This window comes from Ursus americanus, chromosome 32 (assembly GCF_024610735.1).
Source record: "Ursus americanus isolate L20-20 chromosome 32, mUrsAme1.1.p, whole genome shotgun sequence".
NCBI lineage: Eukaryota > Metazoa > Chordata > Mammalia > Carnivora > Ursidae > Ursus > Ursus americanus.
In genome coordinates this window covers 11,629,363-11,653,357 of record NC_142158.1, presented here as the reverse complement: position 1 = coordinate 11,653,357, position 23,995 = coordinate 11,629,363, and the positions used below count along the sequence as shown (strand labels likewise).

Here is a 23,995-nt window from a genome sequence, read left to right as displayed (position 1 = left end):
AGGGATTATGTGGTCCAGCTCCCCTGCGAGGGTCATGTCAGACAGCCGATCGAGGTTCCATGAGAGCAGGATGGGATCCAGAAGTTCTGACAACCAGCCCATACCCTCTCCTACGCGGCCAGCAGGCAATTTCCTGAGACGGGGGAGTTGTGAAAAGACATTTTGTGGCACTTCAGTGGCTCAGCAGTTTAAACTCTTTATAAACTCTTTCTTCTCCTAATGGAAAATGTCAAGCTGACGTTGTGAAGTATAATGCTATTTGACATGGCTTTAAGTTATCACACGGTGAGGCTTTTCCCTCGACACAAAAGTCTTCAGCTGGCTCAGACCTCTTCACTCCCAAGTCACAACCCAACACGTGTCCTGAGGAAGGAAAGCTGGTCCAAACATCGGGAAGTCCAACAGGTGTCCAGCCAACAGGTGTCCAGACTCCTACACTCCCAAGCTGCCTCCCGAAACCCAGCGCTGTGAGCGTGCGTGCGTGCGCCCTGCTCTGGGTGAAGTCTCAGCCGTGCCTTGCAGGACACGACCTTCCGATCTTGTCACTCTCCTGTGGCACCTGGTTCTTGTTGGTGCTTAAAAACCACGGCAGTAGCATTTTAAACGTGACAATTCTGCAGAAAACGTTCCAAGCCTATCTGTCCCTAAGAACACAGGACTTGCTGCCTGATGAGAAAGTTGTACGAGAAGATGGGGAAGGAAAGCTGAGGGCACCCCATCCGCAGCCCTGCGCTGAGTGCTGCTGGAGAGTCCTAGCACTGTCCCATCTCTGCCTGGGCAGGAGAAGGACCAGCAAACCTGGAGCCAGCAACGCAGAACAGCAGAACAATCACCTCACACTGTTTGCCTGTGACGGGCTTCACGTCAGGTCGGGTGTCTTGCATGAAGTAGAACTCTTCTTACCCCAAAAGGCTTTTTTCGGTTTCTGTGCTACCAGTCCGATCCGGCCAAAACGCCGATGAGCAGCTGGTATGCCCCTCCGTGCTTACCACACAGCTAACAATCACCTGGGCTGCGACACCTCTTGTGTTAGAGAAAACGTGCTTGTTGCTCGAAAGCCCCCTGTCACGGGAGATGCCCGTGTGCAGGGCACTCACGGCAACCACTCTGGGGACCTCGCCAGAAGCCAAAAGGAACCACAGCGGACCTCGGTGAACACACCCTGTGGCTACAGGCACTTTCTTCCTTCTCTCTGACACTTCTCAGCCTGGCTTCCCCGCACCATCCACCTTTCTCAGCTGCCTGGCTTGTCACCAAACCCAAGTCGAATCCCTTTAGCTCAGTCTGGAGGAGTAGGGGTGGGGGGGGGAGTAAGGATCAGTCCTAAGTCCAAGGAAACAGAAATGAAAAAAGAACTTTCCAGAGGGCGGGGGCGTTCCACCCTTTCTCCTACCTTAGTGGGTTATCTGAGTGGGTCTCCATGTGGGTCTCCAGTCCATACTTGCAAACGAACTCCTTGAAGCATATGGGACAGTGAAACACTTCATCAACCTTCTCCAAGTCACCCGACTGCCCATCTTCTACCATCTTGGGGGGAAAGGAAAAAAGTGAAGTCATGAAGGAAGGTCTCCCACATGGGGCTGCGTCAGAAGAGAGGCCCATACCCAATCCGGATCTACAGGGAGGCCTCCCTCCTAGGGATGAAGGAAGCCAGGGACCAGTCTTTCATCCATGCAACAAATCCTCACCGCATCGTCCATCCATCCACCTTCAACCCACTCATCCATTCAGTGCACGCTTATGGAGCACCTAGTATCTGACAGGGACAGAGAACAACAGGAGTCCCTAACACGTATGAAGACGCTTCCACTCCGGCTGGAGAAACCAAAAAGCAGAGAGCAATGGAACAAGCTCCTCACTTCACGGGGCTCAGCGAGGGGGGCCCACAGAGGAAGTGCACACAGGTACGCTTTCCTGCAGACACCTTGCAAAAACAGTGTGGGAAAACACAGGTTAAAAGCTTAGGATGGATGTCTGCCAAGTCCCCAGACTGTCAGAATAAAGACCAGAGGTATTTCTGCCAGGAGTCCCGCGGTGAGAAACATCGGCGCAGGGGGTGGCGAAAACCTTTTTAGCAGGTGCTGGGTCTTCTTTCTCTGACTCGGCATCATGACTCAGTTTCCTCTTGGAGGACAGCCGCCTGCGCTTCAGTGGGGAAGGGGGGGCCGTAGCTGTAGTACTGTTAGGGTCCTTCTCATGAATCTTCATATGTCTGGAAAGAACACACACACATACACACACAATATGATTTGGGAAAAAACTGAGTTGGTTTTTAAATTTTTCGTATTATATGTTTAGGTGTTGGTACTTCAATTTTAAGACAGAAGGTATGATTTATACAGTGATTGCTCTCTTTTTAAAGCCTTCTATGCTCTTCCTGAAGCCCTCCATAAAGCTCTCACAAGCCCTATCCAGAAAGGTTGCTCAACGCTTTGCTGTCTGTCGGAAGACAGTCATGAACTTCACAGACACTAACGAGATGAAAACACCATGTGATTGCCTCTTCTATTATTCAGACGAAAGGTACTATTGTTGGACACACGATTCTACAGGATAAAGAACTCCCAGATATGGCCAGTTCACACATCAAGTAATCCCTCTGCATTTGCCCCCACAACCCACCTCGCAAATGCTAGTACGTGTTCGCTCTCCTCTGCTTTCGGAGGCATGCTGGGGGTCAAACGTGAGAAGTGCTAACACAGCAAATGTCTGGAGCGAACCTGAAAGGCCTTCCATGTTGTTCATGGTGTTAGGCGGATTTATAAATGGTGAGAGTAGCTGGGGCAGTGGAATGAGTAAGTTGCACATTGTGACCCTGACATCTGCAGGGCCAGGAACACATGTGTAAGAAAGCATTACATAGAGTCTGTCTGCTCCAAAAAGAAGGCTTTACGGGTGACCTGATTTAGGTGGCATTACTTTATCAAGTTCCAAAGCAAACACCCTAAGAATATGGTCCCAAGGCCCACAGGAAAGAGAGAGATTACAAAAAGACAGTCAGTCTCAATTTCCTTCCTTTGTGACATAAAGGGTTTGGTTTTCCTAATGACAACCGTCATCACCATCATCATCTTTGACTGGGGTTAAACTGTGCCAGATGTAGGAATGGAATCCCAGCTTTTCAGAAAGAGCTCTTTCATTGGATTATCTCACAGAGGAAGCACTTAGGAATGGGGAGAGACGGCGAGGCCTTCAGAAACGGTCCCGTCACATTTCCAGAAAGAAGCGCAGCACAGCTCAACTCCTTCTTTAGAGGGGACAGGCCAGGGATGACAAGGCTAAGAAGCCTGCGAACCCTAAGCAGGGGCAGAAATTCAGGCATGTGGGCCAATGGTGCAAAGAGATAGCTGAGATAAGGCCTTTTCCCCCACAACCCTGCCCTGTGCATGGGTGTGTGGGGGCGAGACCCTGGGCATCTCCTGTTCTGTTCTACAGACACACTCTAGGAGGCAGAGGGCCCCCAACCAGCCCTGACCATCTCTGCCCGGGCCCACAGAGAGCCAGCCCAGCCACCCACCAGCATGTTGGATGTGGCCTAGGCCTGGAGCAGATGGGCCTCAGGTTCTCTGGGTTGGGGGGCTTGGGGTGGGGAGCAGGGTGTCACTGTGGTGGAGCAGGAAGATCTAAAGGGAGAAAATGGAAAAGAACCACAGAGAACCGCCATGCCCACGTCCACCTAATTCCTTGCTGAGATTATCAAGGAAGGATGCTTTATTATTAGTTCTTGGTCACCTAAAGCCCCAGGAAAGTTCTTGGGAACCAAGAGCCTCATTCTAAGTATCCCCTCTATTCCAAGCTGATTAGGATTTAGAGACCAACACTTACTATCAGTGTTCAGAGGGAAAAAGGAAAAGACTATCAAGTTTCTTTTGATATTTATTGTATCACATATTCCAGTTTTAGAAATATAAAAAAAATGTTTTGAAGCACCTACGAACTGAAGAAGTAATGAAAAATACTATGGGATGTAAATTAGCATCAAACCCTCTCAATAAATCACTCAAAAATTAAGTTAAAGATGAAGACCTTTTCTATGGCCAATCGGTGACTTGTGTCCACGAACACAAGGCCACAAATCACCTGCGAGAATACTGGAAATCCGAGACTGACAACCGTAAGTGGCTCACTAGCTCACTTCCAGCTACACCTTTTCTAACACAGAATCTGCATTTTTACAAAGTGATACTTTATTATCTAGTTCTGGGATGTGTGACGGAAGCGGTTTCCACAGAGCAGAGGATGAGGAAGGACAGCAGTGAGAATACAGCGAGGACCTGGTGGGAAGTTTACAGATTCTCATGTCCACTCTGCAGATGAGGCCGTGCAAGTGTGGAGAGGCTGACACGCCCGGGGCCCTCACGGCCAGGACTGACCCAGGTGTGCCCACTGCGGAGTCCGGGTTTTTCCCCCAGACTGCCTCCTAAGGCCAAGCCTTTGATCTGTGTTCTGTATCACCAGCAGGAACCTCAGGGCTCCAGCCTGACCCCAGACACTTCCTCTCTGAGTGACTGTGGTCCAAGGCCTAGCACTTGGGACCAAGCTCTAGCCAGATGCCAAGAGGAGAATGAAAGAGATCGTTTCTGGCCTCCAGTCCTGCCTCTGTCTTACTCCGAAAAACTGAGGATGCCCTTGAGTTGCATCGTTGCTTAAGGCAGGAAAAGGAGACCAGATCAAAGCAGTCTGAAAGGCCCTGGTGGCAAGCACGTCAACCCACTCCAGCTCTCCGACTGAGCTCTTTGGAGCCTCAGGTTCAAAGCTGCAGCGTGCTCCCTTCTGGAGTCAAATCTCTGGTTGCTGGCCAAGACACGGGGAGTTTCCAATCCGTCCCTTCGGCAACATGGTGACCAATGGCTGCAGGCTCATGAACTCAACTCAGTCAAGAGTCCAGCTGCCAGACTCTGGGAGCCACAGCCATTTCTGAAGTTGGATGTGGTCTGTAGTTAAGATGCCGTCTAACCTGACCCCTTCCCTTCTTCCCCGGTCTCTGACGGTAGGAGTGGCAACATTAACTGTCCACTTCCTCCCGAGCGCTCACAGGAAGTGGGGCGTGTCACTAAAATGAGCCAGTAATGGCCTCTTCCCCACAGAGTGTGGCCGAAGCAGACAGGAGGGCTGGTGGGGAGGGCAATTCTCGGTCTCTTCTTTACAAGGCCTGGGTCTGTTTTTCTCTCAGGTTTTATTTCAAGGACGAATGCTTCTCATTTCCACGTACCCTAAGAACCAGTAAACTATAATGAGCCTCAGATCTGGCAGGGAGCTGAGATGCTAGGCAGCCTCCCCTTCAGCACAGAAAGCCCCCAGCACACCAGACAGGTCAGCATGTCATGATGCTTCAACACTTTTCCATTTTTAATGAGGCTAATTACTAAAACCATCTTTCCCATGCTGAGCCAAAAATCCCCTCCTTCCTTCAAATGTCTATCTGTCTTTGGGGGCAATGTCGAATTAAGTCTACCTTCTCTCCTAGATGGCAGCTCTTGAAGTAATTCAAGAGGACTACTGTGTTTCTCTGAAGTTTCTCTTCCCCGAAGTGGACAACTCCGGCTTCTCCATCCAGCCCCCTCACAGCCCTCTCCACTCTGCCGAATTATACTGGTCATTCCTAACCTTGGGATGTGCCCCAGTGTAGGGATATTCTTCCTGCCATGCTGGATTAGAAGGAGTGGCAATCTGGATGTGGTCTGAGGGTGCGGGGCACAGGCCTGCGGTGACCATCTCTGCGGGTGGCGTAAACAGAGCTGGGGTTCCCGTGTGTGTATGTGTGTGTGCGTGTGTGTTCAACAGTGATGTCACACCCTCAGCTCCAACAAAGATCCCCGTGACTTCTTCACTCCAACTGCCATTGAGCCCTGTCTCCACCCCTCTACACTCGAGCATTTTCCATCTTTTCATCTGCCAGACCGGCAGACCGCACTGTTGATGGGAGTAAACATGTAATCACCTTTCTGCAACACGGCTAAGCAACAGGGAGCAGAATTTTAAATACGTATGCCCCTTATCCCAGTAAATTTCACTTCTAGAAATTTGTCTTGAAGATTAAAGAGCTGAACAAATACGCAAGGATTTATGCACAAGGACTGAGGTGCCATTATAACTCACAGATGGATAAACTGCAAAAACACCAACGACAACAGCGTTTTCAATCGGCTGGTCTTAGTATTTTAAACTGACCTCCCTGATGTCCCTCTTGCCCTGCTACCATGCCTTCTCTACACCGCAGCCAGACTGAGCTTCTAAAACATGGCTCACATCACACCACTCTCCTGCTTAAATGCCTCTGACGGCTCCCCTCCTAGAACTGAATCTGGCCTCGGCCTATTTCTCAGGCTTCACTGGCTTGCACCCTAACCTGACCTCAAGGCCCTTTCGGACCTACTCGTTCTCTGGGAGAGAGGCCCCAGGACTGGTGCACCTGCCACTTCTTCTGCTCAGCTGTTCCATCTCGGGACCCTAGGCCTGGATGCCTGCAAGTGTCCCACCCCGCTCATGCAGAGGCTCTCAAGCCCCCTGCCCTGTTTTACCTTCCTCACAGAACATACCAGAAACTGAAAATACCGTGTATTTCACTCGTTTGACGGTCTCCTCGGCCTCAATAGAAAATAAATGTCATCACAGCCTTGTCTCTCTCGTTCTCTGCACTGGCCCTTGGTGGCACATAGTAAGTAGTGGGTACATACCTGCCAAATGGCTGAATGGCTGGACAGATGAATGCACGAAGGACATGCAGAAAACCTGTCCACTTGCAAAATCACCACAACCACGTCCTCAAGTCTCCAAAAAACCGCAATTAATGCCCTTACTGGGGTTTAATGTGAGCCAACTCGATACGAGATTATAAACAGTGCAGTGATAAAGGGACTTGAATGAAAAACACCAAAGATGAACTGAGGACCCACTCGAATTTCTCCCATTATTGGTACAAATCTGTGTTCGTGTATTCAACTCCACCTACATTCACAGTAAGCTGCTTTTGGCACAAAATTCTAGAACTTTCCTTCAGAGGCATGTCACTTCAATCGTAGAAATCCTGTCACACCATGGTCTAAGGAAGGAATGTTATCAGAACTCTTTGAGGATTCAAGTGAAGTTTTCTCCCATTCGTAACACCCGGGGTTGGGGTGGGGGGGAGGTTTCCATAGTAATGAACAAAAACAAATATTGCAGATGTTTTTTAAAGTAGAAAAAAAAAATCTAAATCTGAGTGCTTTTTAGTACTGATAGGGGCCTACTTTGAATTTTGGCATGGATGCTGATTTTCAACTCAAATTTTCCTCTTATAAATGTAGTTCTTTATCTTCTAAAATGTAAAAAGACCCAGTTTAGCTATGGTGGGCTGTTCATAAGAATACCGAACACATCACAGCTAAACAAATACATCTTGCACAAGAACTGAATGCCACTCTAGTAACTTAGCAGAGACAGACCAATTTCTAAAGCATATCCCTTTCTTCCTCCCTGAACTTCCTCACCTCCAGCTGTCCAAATACAGGAACTTTCTGCTCACCTTTCTTAGGTATGTAAGTCTGCAGACTTGGCAATGAAGGTAAACTCCTACCACTCGAGCACTGGTTTGCTCGGAGAAGTGGGAATTCGGGTAGATGACAAAGCAAATTTGGGTGGGACGATGGTGTAGCGGAGAGACCATGTGATGGCACTGAAGCCTTGGGGGTGGTCTTGAGCACTGAGACAGTGTAGACTTATCCCAGTTCTACCATTCAGCACCCAGGGAGACACCACACGTTCCCCAGACTACCTCACCTTTGGTTTGCACATCTGTAAAATGGGGACAAAACTGCCAGTCTCAAACTGTCCTCCAACCAGCAGCAATGGCACCAGCCAGGAGCTTGTCACAAATGCAAGTTCTCAGGCCTGCAGACTCAGAGACTCGGGGCCAGGGCCCAGCACCCTGGAATTCCACAAGCTCTCTAGGTGATACTCATGCCTGCTCAGGTGTGAGAACCACTGGACCACAGTTCACTTCTTCAACCCTTCAACCTGGTCACAGGCTCGGTTAACCACCTGACTGGAATGTCGCCATCTTGGGGATACGAGCATTACACCACTCCCAGGCTCACACTGCAATCTGCCGCAGACTCTGCACAAGTTTATTGGGCATAAGTACATGACCAAAACAGTGATGAAATTTAACATCCTCAAAATTATTTTGGGGGTCAAATCCTTTGGACAAGCCTCAACAAGTTTAAAGGATCGCCTAGTGGAAGGCGTCCTGATGGCAGGTCTGAAACACTGTTCAAGCTTTTCCATAGCTACTTTACCTCAGGTACCTGAGAAGGTCAACGTTCAGGCAAGATCTAGACCCTTCTGGTATTTGCTAACTTCTCCTGCTTAATTTCTTCCTAAGTTTTATTAACCCAGGAGGACAGAAACTGCACACAAACAGCGCTCGGCCCTGCTTTTGGCGGGGGGGGGGGGGGTGTGCACCAAACTGAAGCCGACAGGCTCCAACAGGTTTTTGCAGCCTGATGACAGATCTATCCCCATTCCTACCGGTGCTCGCTTTGCTTTTCCAACAAAGTCTTGTGACAGCCAAAAGAGGGAGTGAATCAGATTAACAAGCATCACTGCTCCACAACCTCCATTTTGGGCTAAAGAAAAGCCAGCCTCCAGAAAGATTCCTGTAGGTCTCTGGTAACAGAAGTACAGGGCAGGGGTTTAAGGGTGGAGAGCTGTGAGTGATGCCTGCAAGTCAACCCAGGCCTATGCCAGCACCTGAGGGGTGGGGAGGGGAGTGAAGACAGAGGTAGACGAGGGGCCGGGGAGAGGCTGGCAAGGCTTCAAGCATCCGACTCCCAGTGTGGTTCCACCTCTGAACGCAGAGCCACCTTCTAGTAATTCGGGTGTTGTTCAGGCTCAGTCATGCTGATCCGGAAGGCAGGTCACGCCAGCTGTGCCTGGGTGTGGAGGGAGGGCTGACCATGGTGGATGTAAGCAGCCTCGCGGACTGAAGACAGCGCCCTCAGAGAACTCTGGAAGTCAGCCTCCGGTGAGGTGTGTGCCTCAGAGAGGCGTTTCCCCGCTGTCCTCAGGCTGGCTGTGGGAACACCTACGGCGGGCTGCTCCCAGCGCTCTCGGGATGCTTCTGCTCAAGTGCCCGGATACTGCACCCACCCCCCCCCGCAGGCCGGCGACACTCCACGTCCTCTGACCGGGACAGCGTGACCCATGGACACTACAGCAAAGGGAGGTTTGCACCTGAGTCCTCACGTGCAGTTTACTCCTCCCGCGGCTGCTCGGGGGCAAAAGATGAGCACGGCGACTTCAAAGCCACCTCCCCCGTCAGCTTTTCTCCATGAGCTCCTCTTCCCCTGCAACAGGGGGAAACGCATCCCAATGGTACAGAACGTCTCTCCTCCTGCGGACTGCAGCCTGGTGCGTGGGTGGTGCTGGTGTAGGCATGAATCGGAACAGTACGAAGAGTCAAGGAACCTTAGGAGTCTGGGTCCATGTTGCTCATGACAGTTGCCTTTGAACTTTCTACCTCTCCACTGCTCCCCAGTCCACAGCTGCTCGCAGCTCTGACTAGGGGTACAGTCCTGGATGGCCCCGATTTCTGCTCTGCTGTCTCTGGGTTCCCCTGCAGTGGTGGTGAAGGCACTTCTTTCTGGATCCCGCTCTCATGCAAAACCCTGGTACAAACACTTCCTCCCTGATGGACAGAGCTGGGTTATGATGCCTGAGGGGTATGTTTCCCTCGATGGCCCCCATGCCCCTGCCATCCTTCAGGGAAGAGAAAGGCAACCTTCTGGCTACGACAGTCCTTTCCCTCTACCTTCCATATGGATACTGAAGCCGCTGACCTCAGAACAGAATCGAGGTCCAACATTCTCCAGTTATTGATGGTTTACTCAGAAAACAGAGGGCCCTTCACTGCTCATTCTAAAGCTCCTTCCTCCTCTCTCAGCGTTCAAATACAGTGTAGGGGAGCTTGGCAGTTGGCCTATGTCAATAAATATCAACCTCTGCAAAATCTTTATTCTAGACCCTGTTCCTAGACAGGTTCTTGGGATCAGTACACCTTAAACCCTCTTGTACTTTTTCTTTCCTTTGCCTGCCCTCGTTTTGCTAAAATAATTTATTTGTTAACACACTCTCTATACGTTATTTGGCTCCCTGGATACCTGTGTATAATACCCACAAAGACACACAGTACATATTTCCATATAAAACCACAGATTCCTAAAAAACAAATAAAAGACCTCAGAGGCTGAATGTGTTGACCTCTCTCGCACCCAGAGAGCTCTCTCATTCACACAGAGCTAAAACTGGCCTGCCTGGGCTGTCCCTGTGTTGAACCAGGAAACGGTAAGTAGAATGTTACCACCTTCCCACCTGACGGGCCCTTATATCTTTTAGGGCAGCTGCCATGTTGTTATGGACTCTTCCCCTTCTCTGGGCTAACCACCTTTTATTTCTTCAACCCTCCTAGACAGCCCGAGGTCCCAATCCCAGGAGAGACGCTCGTATATGCTGCCTTTGGTGATGGAGCCCACCTAGAAGTTGACATTCCCGAAAGGCAACCCAGAGCCACTACCTGAGGGAAGCAATCACCACCACCTCCACCCTACCCTGCAGACGATGGCTTTCTGCAGCAAACGGCTAAAAATCCCCAGTCCTAACCGTCATGGTAGACTTGAAAGGTGGTCACCCAGACCCTTTTCTCACTTCAGCCCCGGAGGGAGTTCGCTTTAGCTTTCTTTCTTAAAGACGGTAGCACCTAGTTATTCACATCCTTTTTCTTTTTGCAGAGGAGGAAGAGATGACTACCTCCACGATAAGGTAGCGCCAACTCACTGCTGGCTACTCCTCAGCCTCTTCCAAAAGAGGAACAGGAAATGCTTAGGCTGAGCAGCTCATGACAGCCCACCACATGCCACAGAGGGAAATGGAAGGTGTGGGCGGTGGATGCAGAGAAGGGGCATGGCGAAAAGGAAAGTCACCACCACTATGGGGACACCATACTGTATTCTTCAGGGGCCAGGGAGAAACAGCCCAGAAGGAAAGGAGGACCAAGATCACACTGTGTCCGACATGAGAGGAAAAAAAAGATGAACATAAATGAATCCAAGGAGAACGATCACCTGCAAAACCCAGTCAGGCAACAGAGCCCCTTCTCGGCGAAGGCATCGGTCCCCAGTCACCCCGCATCTCCAGTGGGATGAATGTGGTACGCGTGGGCCTCTGCTTGCCAAAGGTGACCCGAGTCCCTAAACGACGTGCTGCAAGGGAGAGCGGAACACCGCTCTACCCACAGGAACCCAGGGAAGAGAGGTCCAGGACTTGCTTCCAATCTCAGCGGAACCTGTAACATCACAGACCTCCATTTTCCTGCCTGCTGAGCTGGAACGGTCCTCTCGAGTGAGCTGGGTTATATAAGCACGAAGAGGAAGAATTAAGTGCTGACACTACATACCAATACCTATTATGCAACCGAATCTCTGGTGTAAGGAAATACAAAATCTCTCCTGACTGAAGACCGACAAGCTCTCTATCAACCCTAAGCCCCGAAGGCAGCTGAGGAGAAAGGCCCTCTGGCACAAACACACACACACACACACACACACACACACACACACACAGGCCCGGGACACGTGAGCAGGGATTCGGTGTGATCAATACCTATGCTAAGATTTCTGTGCTGCCTGTTCACATTTTAGTGGGGGTGGTGGGGGGGGGGGGGGGAAGACAGAATTTGCTGCTAATCACCTTCCTTAACAAATCAGAAAAAACGTTGACAGTGAGTGGGCACGTTTCGATGTTTGCTAGCACCAGCTTGTTCAGCCCGAACAGGTTGGACAGGTTGAATATTTAAACAAAGGTGGAAAAATGCAAGGTATAAAGCACGAGGTGCAGAGCTGTGGGTTTAAGTTGGTGATCTGACGCTGGCAGGCAGGCTCGCTCTCCTCCTCCCCTTCCCTCCTCACTTTGCTACTTTGATATTATAGGACTAAGTGGGACGCACGCTCAGGACCTGTTTGCAGCTGTCGGGACATGAGCAGAGGGCAGGGTGGGAGAGGAGAAGGGTGACCGTCGGGGTCCGGAGCAGAGGTGGGCCCTCTGCTCCTTATCCTACCCCCAGCAAACACAGGCCTTACCTTCTGTGACCTAATTTCTAGCTCTCACGATTGCCGGGCCGTTCAAGTGTGGGCAAGCACGGGTGCTCCAGAATTTGACGCCATTCACCACCTTTACCTGGTGCAACTGAGCTTTCAAACTATCTCAGCGAGATAGGTCAAAAATACCCCAGCGCCTGCCTTCAAAAGAAACTTCTTTTGCGTCTGCTCAAATCTCCAAAAACAAATACTACCTCTGCCAAAATAGAAGCAAACCTAAATTATGAACATTACTCGCATCCAGCTGGCGGAGTGATAACGAACTGCTTAATTATGAAGCAGACCATAATCCGAGAAACGGTGACGCGATGAAACAGGCTTTCACATCCCGTACGTGCAGACGTTTGGTCTGCCCTCTTTGGTACAACTGAACTTGACGTGGGCCTCAGAAGAAAAATGGCTGAATAAAAAGTGAGCACCAGACCAGCTCATTGTTGAGGGGTATTAGAAAAGAAAAAAACAAGCACAAAGTAGAAGGGAAAATGTTTTAGAGAATGTCAGTCAAACATAAAACAGGCTTCGCAAGAGACTGTCAAATGAAATGGGTCAACTTTCCGCTTTGCTATTTTCTTATGCTTTTTACTTTATTTGAAGAATAAAATTCTGTGACAAATCACTCTGACCTGTTCTTTTTCTCATACTGATAGCTTTCTGCTATTTGCAGATTTCTAAAATGTAAAAGTAAGAATTCTGAAAAGAACCACAGATTCTCGTCACATAGGAAAATGCAAACCCACATGAGAAACAGAAAAACACCTCAAAACAAGCAATCCCACCCAAAAAAAAAGAAGGGTTCAAATAATAATGAGGAATGCACAATTCAGAAAAGAAAATTCAGGCCTATGGCACACAGCGGCTTTACAAAATACCCCTTCCAGACTGTCAGGTTCTTAGACGACAGCATATGGGACCCTCGTGGTCGAAGGTCACGGTCTCTCCTTGGTTTTGTAGACACACATGCTTATGAGCACGCAGAAGGAACTGGGAGGTTAAGTTTCCTAAGAGAGAAGAGAAAGGAAGGCAACCACAATTCGCCGAACGCTTATGTGAGCTAGGGGCTTGGGTATATATTACAGCATTTAATACTCATGATAACAAACTCTTGAGAGCCGAACGTCACCCCGTTAAAGATGAAGAAACGGAGGCGCTCTCCGCCACTCTGTGGAACATCCTTTATCAGCATCAGCCAGAGAGGAAGGAAGAGCTCTCAGAGGACACAGAGAGGCCGCCTTTATACAAACCACTACTGTATTTAAAATAAAGGCACACAGGTTTCACTTTCAGCCGATGAGATGTAAAGAAAGGGCTAAGAGCGTTTAAATATAATCACACGATAAACTCACTTGGTGAAAGCTTAATAATGCTACCGGGGGGAAACTGGGAAGCCAGACAATTTGCTGTGATACACAGATTTGTCAATGTTGACGCTCAAGGGGAAAATCCGGGGCCTCTTCATGATGTGGACTCTTCAAGAGAATGAAAAGCATATTAAAAGGCATGATCAGGGAATGGACTAATACACTTACATGATGTTTTTTTCCCTAGTTAAAAAGAAAGAAGTTGCAACCTGGTTAAAAAAAAAGCTTTCTAGACGATACTCAAAGTATGTCTGACTACTTCAGTACCCATAGTACTAAGACAGATGAGACCCAAGTACAACCATCATGAAACCACCAGACAGTCACCAAACACCACCAAATGTAAGTGGTCCTGTGTCCCGCAGAGATCACACCTGCCCATTATGCTGACTGTGCGACTATCTTTGTAGGGAGCTGCACATATGATCACAGAACATTTATCATCTTCTAAGTGGAACCGAACGTGTTAAGATTTCTGAGCATCCCCTAAAGACATTTTCTTCTGATTTGTCTTTCCCTCAAGGGAAAGATTCTTAGTTGTAGATACCTGAAATGTCATTATATAATCATTTTTTCCTTCTATCTATCTACCTACCTACCTACCTACCTACCTACCTACCTACCTACCTATTTAACCTACCTACCTACCTATTTATCTACTTTAGAGAAGGGGGAGGGCCAGAGAGAGAATCTTCAGCAGGCTCCAAGCCCAGCATGGAGCCTGACATGGGGCTCGATCTCACAACCCCGAGAGATCACAACTGAAATCAAGAGTTGGATGCTCAACTGATTGAACCACCCAGGCGTCCCATTTCCTACTTTTTAACAGAAAAAAAATTCCCACAGTCCTAGGTAGGGTGACCCACAGATTTTTATCCTACAAATTATTTCTTCCCATGGGACCTGATACCTTTCTTCCCTTATAGGAATAGGTCAGGGAAGTGTGTACCTAGTGATTAAGACTTGTTTCAAGATGTGACTAGCTGAACCTCTTAGTGCCCACCTCCAATCTGAAGAAACAGCAGGTCCCAAAACTAGTTCTGGGGGGTCCTCAGAAACTCATTATTACCATGAGCGAAGTTCACAGGGCCCTTCCTCTTGCTGGGCTCTGAGGGTAAAGAAGTGACTGTCCCCTCCCAAGACACTGTCCTATCCCCGTTCCTTCTGTCCTTAAATGCTGGCCACCTGTTCAGATACCCAAGTTCACTTGTGCATGCCAAGGGCTGGCTCTGCCTAAGCATCTGAGAGTAGTGTGCTAAATTCAGAGCCTCTGTGGTCTCATTTGTCATGGAGCAGGTCACATTTCTGTGCAGCGAACGTTTTCTTCCAGCATAATAGGAACACATAAGCCTCTGTTCCTGAAGACTGTCCGTTATCCAGGGCATCCTCAGGGTCTATGTCCCCCGCACTTAGCAACAGAAAAAGTCATGCTTGTTGCAGGAGGAAAGCAAACCTGGGCCAAAACAACTAGATGATGTTCCAGGGATTTCCCTGCCTCATGTTCGCCCTTCCACGACACGGACGAAAGGAGCACACAACCCCTCTCTCTGGAGAATGAACGGAGAAGCCAGTTAGGAAAGCCTGCTCCTGCCAGGGTCTTCGGCGTGTCTGAAATGTAACACGTACTCCGCAGCTCTCTCTGTAGCTTAAAGGTCTATAGTTTGGAAAATGAGGAGCAAAGTGGCAATTAATTTCCTATTTTCCCAGGGCAATTACGGTCTGGCAAAAGAAAGACACCTATCTCAGAGGTAAGATTTCTTCCAAAGGAGATCTGATTCAATTTTCTCTTTCAAATATCATCACTTCTTCATAGCTCTGAAGTCCAGCGTCTTCTGGAAAGTTTTGCAAATTGCAAAGCTCAGTGCCCTTTTTCCTACATTGAGCTCTCCCAGCAGGCGGCTCTGGCTCAGTTTCCCAAGTTTGTTTTGGAAGACGAGCACCGCTCAATCCAAATTTTCAACGTGGGAGCAACTGATAAAGAGTTCTGGGAAGTTAAAAGCTGGAGCCACGGTGATGTTTCCGTGATACATGTTTTGCACTTGATGCAGGCTATTATCCTGCCTGGGAACTCAGCTGTGGTCAGAGAGGTTTGGGATGAAGGATTTCCAAACCTCAAAAACATAAGAGTCCGCAGACTGGGAAAGTGGCAGCCTGAACAACTGGACCAGATTGGGTAATAGACCCAGAAGGCCTTTTTGCTTGGGTGCTGAGGGTCCTCTGCTACAACTAAGATAAAGGAAACCCTACAAAAAGACTGACTCGCCTTATAAACCAGAGGTAACTACTGCTTCATAAAGGGGGTGAGGACAGAGTACCTCAATGTCAGTTAAGAACCACCTAGAACTGAAAAAGATCTAGTTCCTGGAGTATGGGTTGCAATGTATGCAGCAACAGGAGTGTGGGGCGGAGCCCAGATCTGCCCCTACAGCATGTGGCCCGACAGTAAATACCAGGAAGGCAAGGCTTATCTGGAAGAATGTGCACACCCAGAGATACGCATCACCTCTGCACGTGCAGATGCCCTTCAGAGCAGCAGGGGGGAGCAGGAGGCCCCAGGAAGGTGACTTCTGTGTTCCTAAGCGACACTGTGTGCCAGACCAGCCTTGTGGAATCAAGCCTCGGGGAAATGGCTCTAGAAAGCCACAGCACAGGGAAATCATGTGCTAGCAGGGGTCCTGCTGGATCTGCACTCCTCAGGGGAGAGAGGGAAGATGGGAACCTGATGTGGGCACAGGAAGGGAGGGCCTGGAACAGGTATCAACAAGACAGAACACGACACGGGTGCCCAGGACGCACGGGGTCTCCGATCACCCCACCAGTGATCCTGGCTCTCCTTGATCCCAGCCGGTGCCACAGCCCTTGGGAAGCAGCAGCAGCGGAAGGAAAAAGAGAAAGAAGGAGAGAGGGAAGAGCTTCTGTCTTGAGCGGCAAACTCACAGTCGACTAACCTCCTTCCATGCTCTGAAAACCCATCATAACTTGGGTCTTCACGGTTCTTTTTCATTCCTGCACACACATGTCCCTGGGGTCGCTCTGGCCCTAACCAGGGGAACCCGGGTATGTGCTTAGGAGAGACCACAGCTCAGCATTCTAGCCTCAGGTTCTAGAACTGATCCATTGGGACCAATAAATCAAACTCCACTCTCTAGCACATTTTTGTAAGTGTTTTCGCATTTTTATCATCTTTTTTTTCAAAAGTACAGTTTCACCAACAAATGAAGGGGGTGATGATTGTGGATGATTCCCAAAAACTGAATGCTCTTTTAACTCATTATTTGCGATTTTCTGCAGAGAAGGCAAAGCCAATGTAGTGTGATAAACTCAAATATCCTGTTATTCAGATGACCCCATTTAGGATAACAAGAAAAAAACAAAAGTAAAAGGAATCTCTTGAGTTATTTTTCTGGTATTATAGGAATGTTTACTTCAGTGGCACATAGGATAGTGATATTGGTGACCGCTGATTTAACAAACATTCTCCTAAGGGCTTTGCATGTGTTAATTCATGAATCCCCGCAATGCTACCCCAACACTGGTCAGGTATCACTTCTTTCTACAGATGAAGTAACCGAGACACAGAGAGGTCAAACAACTTCTCTAGGGTCACACAGCTCACAGATCATCACTAGAGTGCTTTCAGTGCTAACAATACAAACTCGGAAACACCCCCCACCCAGGATATTCCCACGGTATATTGTTAACCTTTGGGATGCTTTCACAAACTTTTGAGCCCAAGTCCTCAGTGAGGGTTTCCTATGCCACTTTGTGACAGGATAGACAAATTAAGAGATTCCTGTAAATTCTGCAGAATTAGAACCAGAGCTTGGTCCCGTAACAATTAGCCCTCTTCTCCAAATCAAGATGATTCACGATAAATAAAATCAGTACAAAACCCAAAATTAGCACAAACATCCCTAAGGCCTGCTTTTAAAAAAGAAAATTTACAAGTAATAATTCACAAACAACTCCAATATACACTGTTCGCAAATAAGAAATGTACCTTAGGATAACATCAAGGGCTGTGGTATAAAAAATGAAAGATCCTTTCAAAATCTATCCATGTGCACCCAAACAGCACACCGTCGTAAATCTAATAAAAAGCTATTCCATGCTCACCAAATAGAGTGTATATGCTAGTAAGTTGGCTACAACAGTTTCACACTGAAAATACAGTTAACCTTTGAACACCATGGTGAACTACACAGGTCCGCTTGTACATAAAATTTTTTGGAACAGTAAATTACTGTAAATGTATTTTCCTTATCATTTTCTTAATGACATCTTTTTCTATAGCTTACTTTATTTTAAAATTACGGCATACCTAATACAATGTGCAAAATACGTGTCAATCAACATATATGTTTATGTGCTTGGTAAGGTTTCCAGTCGACAGTAGGCTATCAGTAGTTAAACTTTAGGGGAGTCAAAAGCTTTATGTGATTTTCGACTGCCTGGTGGTCAGTGCCCCTAACCCCTGCATTGTTCAAGGGTCCACTGTAAAGCTCTACAGCAATATGGAATTGTTTTGGAGGGGGGCAGTATGAAAGAGTGATTTTTTTCTAATATACAAAGTGACGTGAGCACTATATCAATTATTTCTGAGATAATAGTTAAAGGCATGGTCTCTAAGCCCGACAGCCAACGTTCCAATCTCGGCCTTCTCTGTTACTTTGATCCTAAGCAAGTTTCCTCATCTGCAAAATGGGATAATAATTCCACAAACCTTACACGCAGAGCACATAAAAATAAATGGAGATCAATAAGGAAATAGGAAATGTGAACATATAAACCAGCTTGACCTAAAAGCACCTCTCGAGAGCATGCCAACTAACAGCAGCAGAATACACATTCTTCTCGAACAGACACGGGACGTCCTCCAGGACAGACCATATGCTAGGCCATAAAACGAGCCTCCATAAATTTCAAAGGATTGAAATCATACAAAGTATGTTCTCCAACTACAATGGAACGATATTGGAAATTAATAGCAGCAAGAAATTTGGGAATTCACAAATATGCGGAAACTGAACAATAGAGTCCAAAATAACCAACGGGTCAAAGAAGAAGTCACACGGGAAATAAGAAAATACTTTGAGATGAATGAACAAGGAAACACAACATACAAAAATTTATGGGATGCAACTAAAGCAAATTCCAAAAAGATATTTATAGCTGTGAACGCCTATGGCAGAGAAGAAGTTCTCAAATCAATATCCTCACCTTCTGCCTTAAACCACTGGAAAAAGAACAGTAAGCTAACCCTAAAGCAAGCAGAAGGAGGGAAATAATAATGTACAGAGTGGGAAAGTAATGAAAAGCCAACAGAGGAAAACCTACAAAACCAAAAACTGTTTCTTTGAAAATATCAGTAAAATTGACAAATGTTTAGCTAGACTGCCTATGGAAAAAAAAACAAAGAACACTCAAATGATTAATGTCAGGAATGAAAGAGGGGACGTTACTACTCACCCTGAGACAGAAAGGACTAGAAGGGGAAACTGTGAGCAACCTGTAGGCCAACCAATTAGATAATTTACATAAAATGGCCAAATTCCTAGAACAGACAAAAATAACTGAAACGAACTCAAGAAGAAACAGGAATGTGAACAGACCTATCACAAGAGCCTGAATTAGTAATTTGAAAACGTCTCAGAAGGAAAAGCCCAGGTGGTTCTGTTGGTGCATTCTACCAAATACATAAAGAGTTAACATCAACAAACTCTTCTAAAACACAGAGGTGGACGGGATACTTCCCAACTCACTCTATGAGGCTAGCAGAATTACCCTGGCATGAAAACCGGACAGGGACTCAGAAGAAACCTACAGGCCCATATCTCTTATGAACATAGGAAACTCTTTAATGAAATACTAGCAAACCATGTCCATGAACATATGAAAGTGATTATACAATGTGACCAAGTGGGATTCATCCCAGGAATGAGGTTGGTTTAATATCCAAAATAGAACAGAGGACAGGATAAAACCACCAGACCATCTAGATAAATGCCAAAAAAGCATTGGAAACAATCTGACCCCCTTCCCCAATGAAAACACTCAGCAGACTGGGACTAAAAAGAACTTCCTCAAACTGATAAAGGACATTTATGAAAAACCCGTAACTAGCATCACACTTAATGAGGAAAGATGGAATGCTTTCTACCTAACATTAGAAATAAGACCACGGTGTCTGTTCTCTTTGCTTCTATTTAACACTGTGCTGGAGCGGCTGGCCAGGGCTCACAGGCAGGAAAAAAAAAATAGCATCCAGATTAGTTTCAAAGGAAGAAGCACAACTGTCTCTATTTGCAGATGACAAGACTGCATATACAGAAAATCTAAGGAATACACGAAATAACTGTTAGAACGAATGAACAGGTCAGCAAGGCTACAGGAAACAAGGTCAGTGCAAAATGTAAGCTGTATTTCTATACACCAGCAATGAACAATCAAAAAAAATTCCACTTCCAATACTGCCCCAAAGAATAAGACACTTAAGAATAAATTAACAAAATAAATACAAAACTTGGGGTGCCTGGGTGGCTTGGTTGAGTGTCCAACTCTTGATTTCGGCTCAGGTCATGATCTCAGGGTTGTGAGATGGAGCTCTCCATGTCGATGCTGAGCATTGAGTCTGCTTGAGATCCTCTCTCCTTCTCCCTCTGCCCCTACCCCTGGCTCCTCTCTCTCTCTCTCTCAAATAAATAAATCTTTAAAAAGCCTTCTGCCAAGTAACTAACTAATTAACTAACTAACTAACTAACTTACACTTTGAAAACTATTTAAAAGCACGGTTGAAAGAAATCCATTAAGACGTAATGGACATAAATGGACAATATCCCATGTTCAAAGTTTTAATACTGGTAAGGTGGCTACACCCCCAAATTGATCTATGCACTTTATAATCCCTATAATTCTACCAGCTGCCTTTTTTGCAGAAATTGACAAGCTGATCCTAAAATTCATATGGAAATGCAAGCAACTCAGAGTGGCCAAAACAATCTTGAACAAGACCTCAGTTGGAGGATTCACACCTCCCAGTTTCAAAACTTGGTTAAAGACTTGTAGGAACTCAATATGATGCAAAGCCTGAGGATGAACATACAGTTCAATGGAACAGAACTAGTAGAGAAATCAATCCTTGCATTTATGGCCAACTGAACTTTGACAAGAGTGGCCTAACAATTCAACGGGGGAAAGAAAAGTCTTTTCAACAAAGTGCTGAAGACTGAAGCTGGACCCCTTCCTTACACGATACCCAAATATTAACTCAAAATGGATCCCAGACTTACATGTAAGAACTACAATGATAAAACTCATGGGATTCCACTTCACACCTCACAGGATGGCTGTCATGAAAAAGACAGGCGGGAGCAGGTGTTGGCAAGGATGTGGAAACACTGGAACCCTCCTCCTACGCGGCTGGTAGGGATGTAAGATGATGCAGTCGCTCTGGAGAACAGTCTGGCAGGTCCTCAGAATGTTAAACACGGAGTAACCACATGACCCAGCCATTCCACTCTGAAGTATCTGGCCAACAGAAAGGAAAACACGCGTCCACACAAAAAGATGGGCCAGAACGTTCACAGGAACACGATGCGTAATGGCCAAAGAGTGGAAAGGACTCAAATGTCCACCAATGATGAAAGTGATATATAAAATATGGTAGATCCATACAATGGACTATTATTTGACAGTAAAAAAGAATGGGGTGCAGACGTGCTACAACACAGATGCGTTTTAAAAACATAATGGGAAACAAAGAAACAAGTCACAGAAGACCACACAGGAGAACAGGCAAATCCAGAGACAGGAAGTAGATTAGTGTTTTCCTAGGCCTGGAAGGTGCAGAGTAATGAGAAGGGACTGTTTCATGGGTACAGGGTTTCTTTCTGGGGCGATGAAAATGACCTAACACTGATTATCGTGATAGCTGCAGAACTCTGTGCATATATTAAAACCGACTAAACTGGACACTTCAAATGGGTGAAATCTATGGCATAAAGGTGCAAAAGAAAAAAAAAAGAAAAAGCAAAGCGTTGAGCCCAGTGCTTGATGCACAGGACAACACAACTTCAGCTGTGGTTGTTTGTAAGGGGCACTGTCTGCTACGTCAGCATAGAAGGAGTAACTATGCCCTTTACGGACGTGTTGGACACGTGTCTTATTCAGTCACAGACGCTCTCCCAAAATGGAAATGTTCCCAATCAGGAGTGACTGGGCCCAAGACCAGAGATATCTCATGGAAGATCATAAGCAGGGAGTGCTCAGGGCCAAAGCGGTCCCAAGGAGGGCACATCTCACTAATGTGCCCCACTGCCCTCTCCAGAGTTAGAGCTGGCCCATGGGGAGATACACGCAGATGGGTCTCAGGAAGAAAAAGCAGGGAAACCACCCAAAAAGGGAAAGGCCATGCCTCCAGGACCGGATTTTGAGAGCGCAAATATGTAAGGGACGGAGGACTTTTTGGAGGGGGGGGGTGCACAGAGAGAAGGACCAGGCAAAACAAAATAAAATGGGAAACAGAAGGTAAAATGATACTACCGGGCTGACTGTGCTGTAAAAAAGCAAAAAGCTAGAGTGTAAAATAGGCTAGTAAACCATGGGGATGGCATTTACTCACTTCCTTCTCCATTCCCTTAACACTCCTAGGAGGGGGTGAGGGGCAAAGAGGACTGAAATGTACATGCGCAAAAAAAAAGTAAAATACTTTGTAAAAAATCTCATAAAGTCACCCTGTACCTTCCACTTCCAGGAGTTAGACGATTGCGGCATTACTCAGAAACGCAAACAGTAATGACAGATAACATTTACCGAGTGCTTACCGTGGGCCTCGACTGTGTGCAAAGCTCATTATCCCCTAACCCTCATCCCTCTCCAATGAAGTGGATACTATTTAAAAATCTCGTTCCAGTGAGGAGGAAAATGAGGCACAAAGGTTAAGTAACTTGCTCAAGAACGGAAAACTTACAAGTGGCAGAGCTGAGATTTGACATCAGGTGCCTAATACCAAGAGCCCGAGATTTGCCACTTTTCCAGTGTGTCCCAGCTATACCCTCAGCGGTCCACAACACGGCTTTAGGTGAATAAACTGGCCCACCCCATTTTACTGTTGCTAGGTAGTAAGGCATCAATTTCACAGTAACTATATAAAGTCTTCTTTTGAAACAAATATGTAAAAAAAAAAAAAAAAAGTCAATTTTTAAAAAGAAAGCAGCATAACGCCTAGAAGGGAGTATAGAAAAACAAACAGTCCGATTTTCCAAGAAGGTGAAATTTTTTGAGTCCCTTTAAAAGTCTTTCCTAGAGTCCCACTGTTCCTAAAATGTTTATGGAAAAGATAAAATGAGCATTAAAAAAAAAAAAGTCTTTCTGTGCTAATCCCTCAGAACCTATGTAATTTTTCTATAAAGTATATTTTCTATTTGTTTGTCCCACAGAATTTTAATATGCCCACCATTGAGTTCTCTCCCACTTTTGAGTGAGCTTTTTTCCCTCAGGAAGTAAATTCCTGCCATTTATCAGATCTTCTTTTTCTTCATTTTATCCTATCTTATCCTGAAGTTCCAAGACCAGGCCACCTAACTATTTATTCAAAGGCCCCAGAAACTTCTCGCAAGGAGAAGGGCTGCAGGGAATCTGGTAGGCATATGCAAACAGGTTTTCAGAGGCAAGGGTTACCATGCTCCTCCTGCAGGCTTCCTCTGTATCTGATAAGCTGCCCACCTCCGGCACCCAAACAAAGAGCTCCAACTGGCAGAGGGGGAAGGACTCTGTGTTTCATTCTGAAGATCCCCAAAGGCCAAAGTCCTCGCCCACGTACTTCTGTTTCCCACGGCTAGACACATACAATACACGGGAGAGAGTACGCAGAAGGCACCAATACCACCTCTGACTTCTCCATACAGCGCGCGGATCCCAGGAGCTCTCAGGCCTTCAGGCAGGTCCCCTGATGGCTCCGAGGCCACCGTGCTTTCTGTCCCCTTCCAGACGGCAGCTACCGGGCAGAGGCCGCCCTCACCCACCTGTGCATGTTCCCATTGGTGGTAAACGACTGGCCGCACACGGTACATTTGTATGGCCTCTCGCCAGAGTGCACAAGCATGTGGCGGTCCAGGGAGCTGGCCGAGCTCAGCGACTTCCCGCAGATGCTGCACGAATGGTCTGCCCCTCCAGTGTCCGTGTTATGCTGTGGAAAGCGATCGTCACAGTGATCACTTAGGAGGATGGGTCAAAACTTGGCTATCATGAAATGCAAAGTCAGAACTTTATACAAAAACCCAGAACAAAAAAACACCCAATACAGCTTCTCTGATAGTTTTTGGTTTTGTTTTAAATATCTTCCCAAATGTCAAAATCTGTCAGGAACACAGGCAAATAACTATTTCTTCCACTTTCGTGTTCCAGTTTTGAAATACTTGTCTGCAAGGCTGAGAGAGAGGTGGAGCCTTTGCAGGTCTTTCTTGGAGACCCAAAGAGACTAACAGAGCACATATATTAACATGAACA

General features: G+C 46.9%; 1 protein-coding gene across 1 annotated transcript in view; it reads right to left on the bottom strand.

Annotated features, from left to right (window-relative positions):
- Positions 1–23,995, bottom strand: part of RREB1 (ras responsive element binding protein 1) — a 125,246-nt gene that overhangs the window by 32,411 nt on the left and 68,840 nt on the right. The window contains 3 exon segments of the mRNA XM_045811524.2: positions 1,394–1,527; positions 2,068–2,212; positions 23,512–23,675. Of these exon segments, the coding sequence (XP_045667480.2) occupies positions 1,394–1,527; positions 2,068–2,212; positions 23,512–23,675 (443 nt within the window).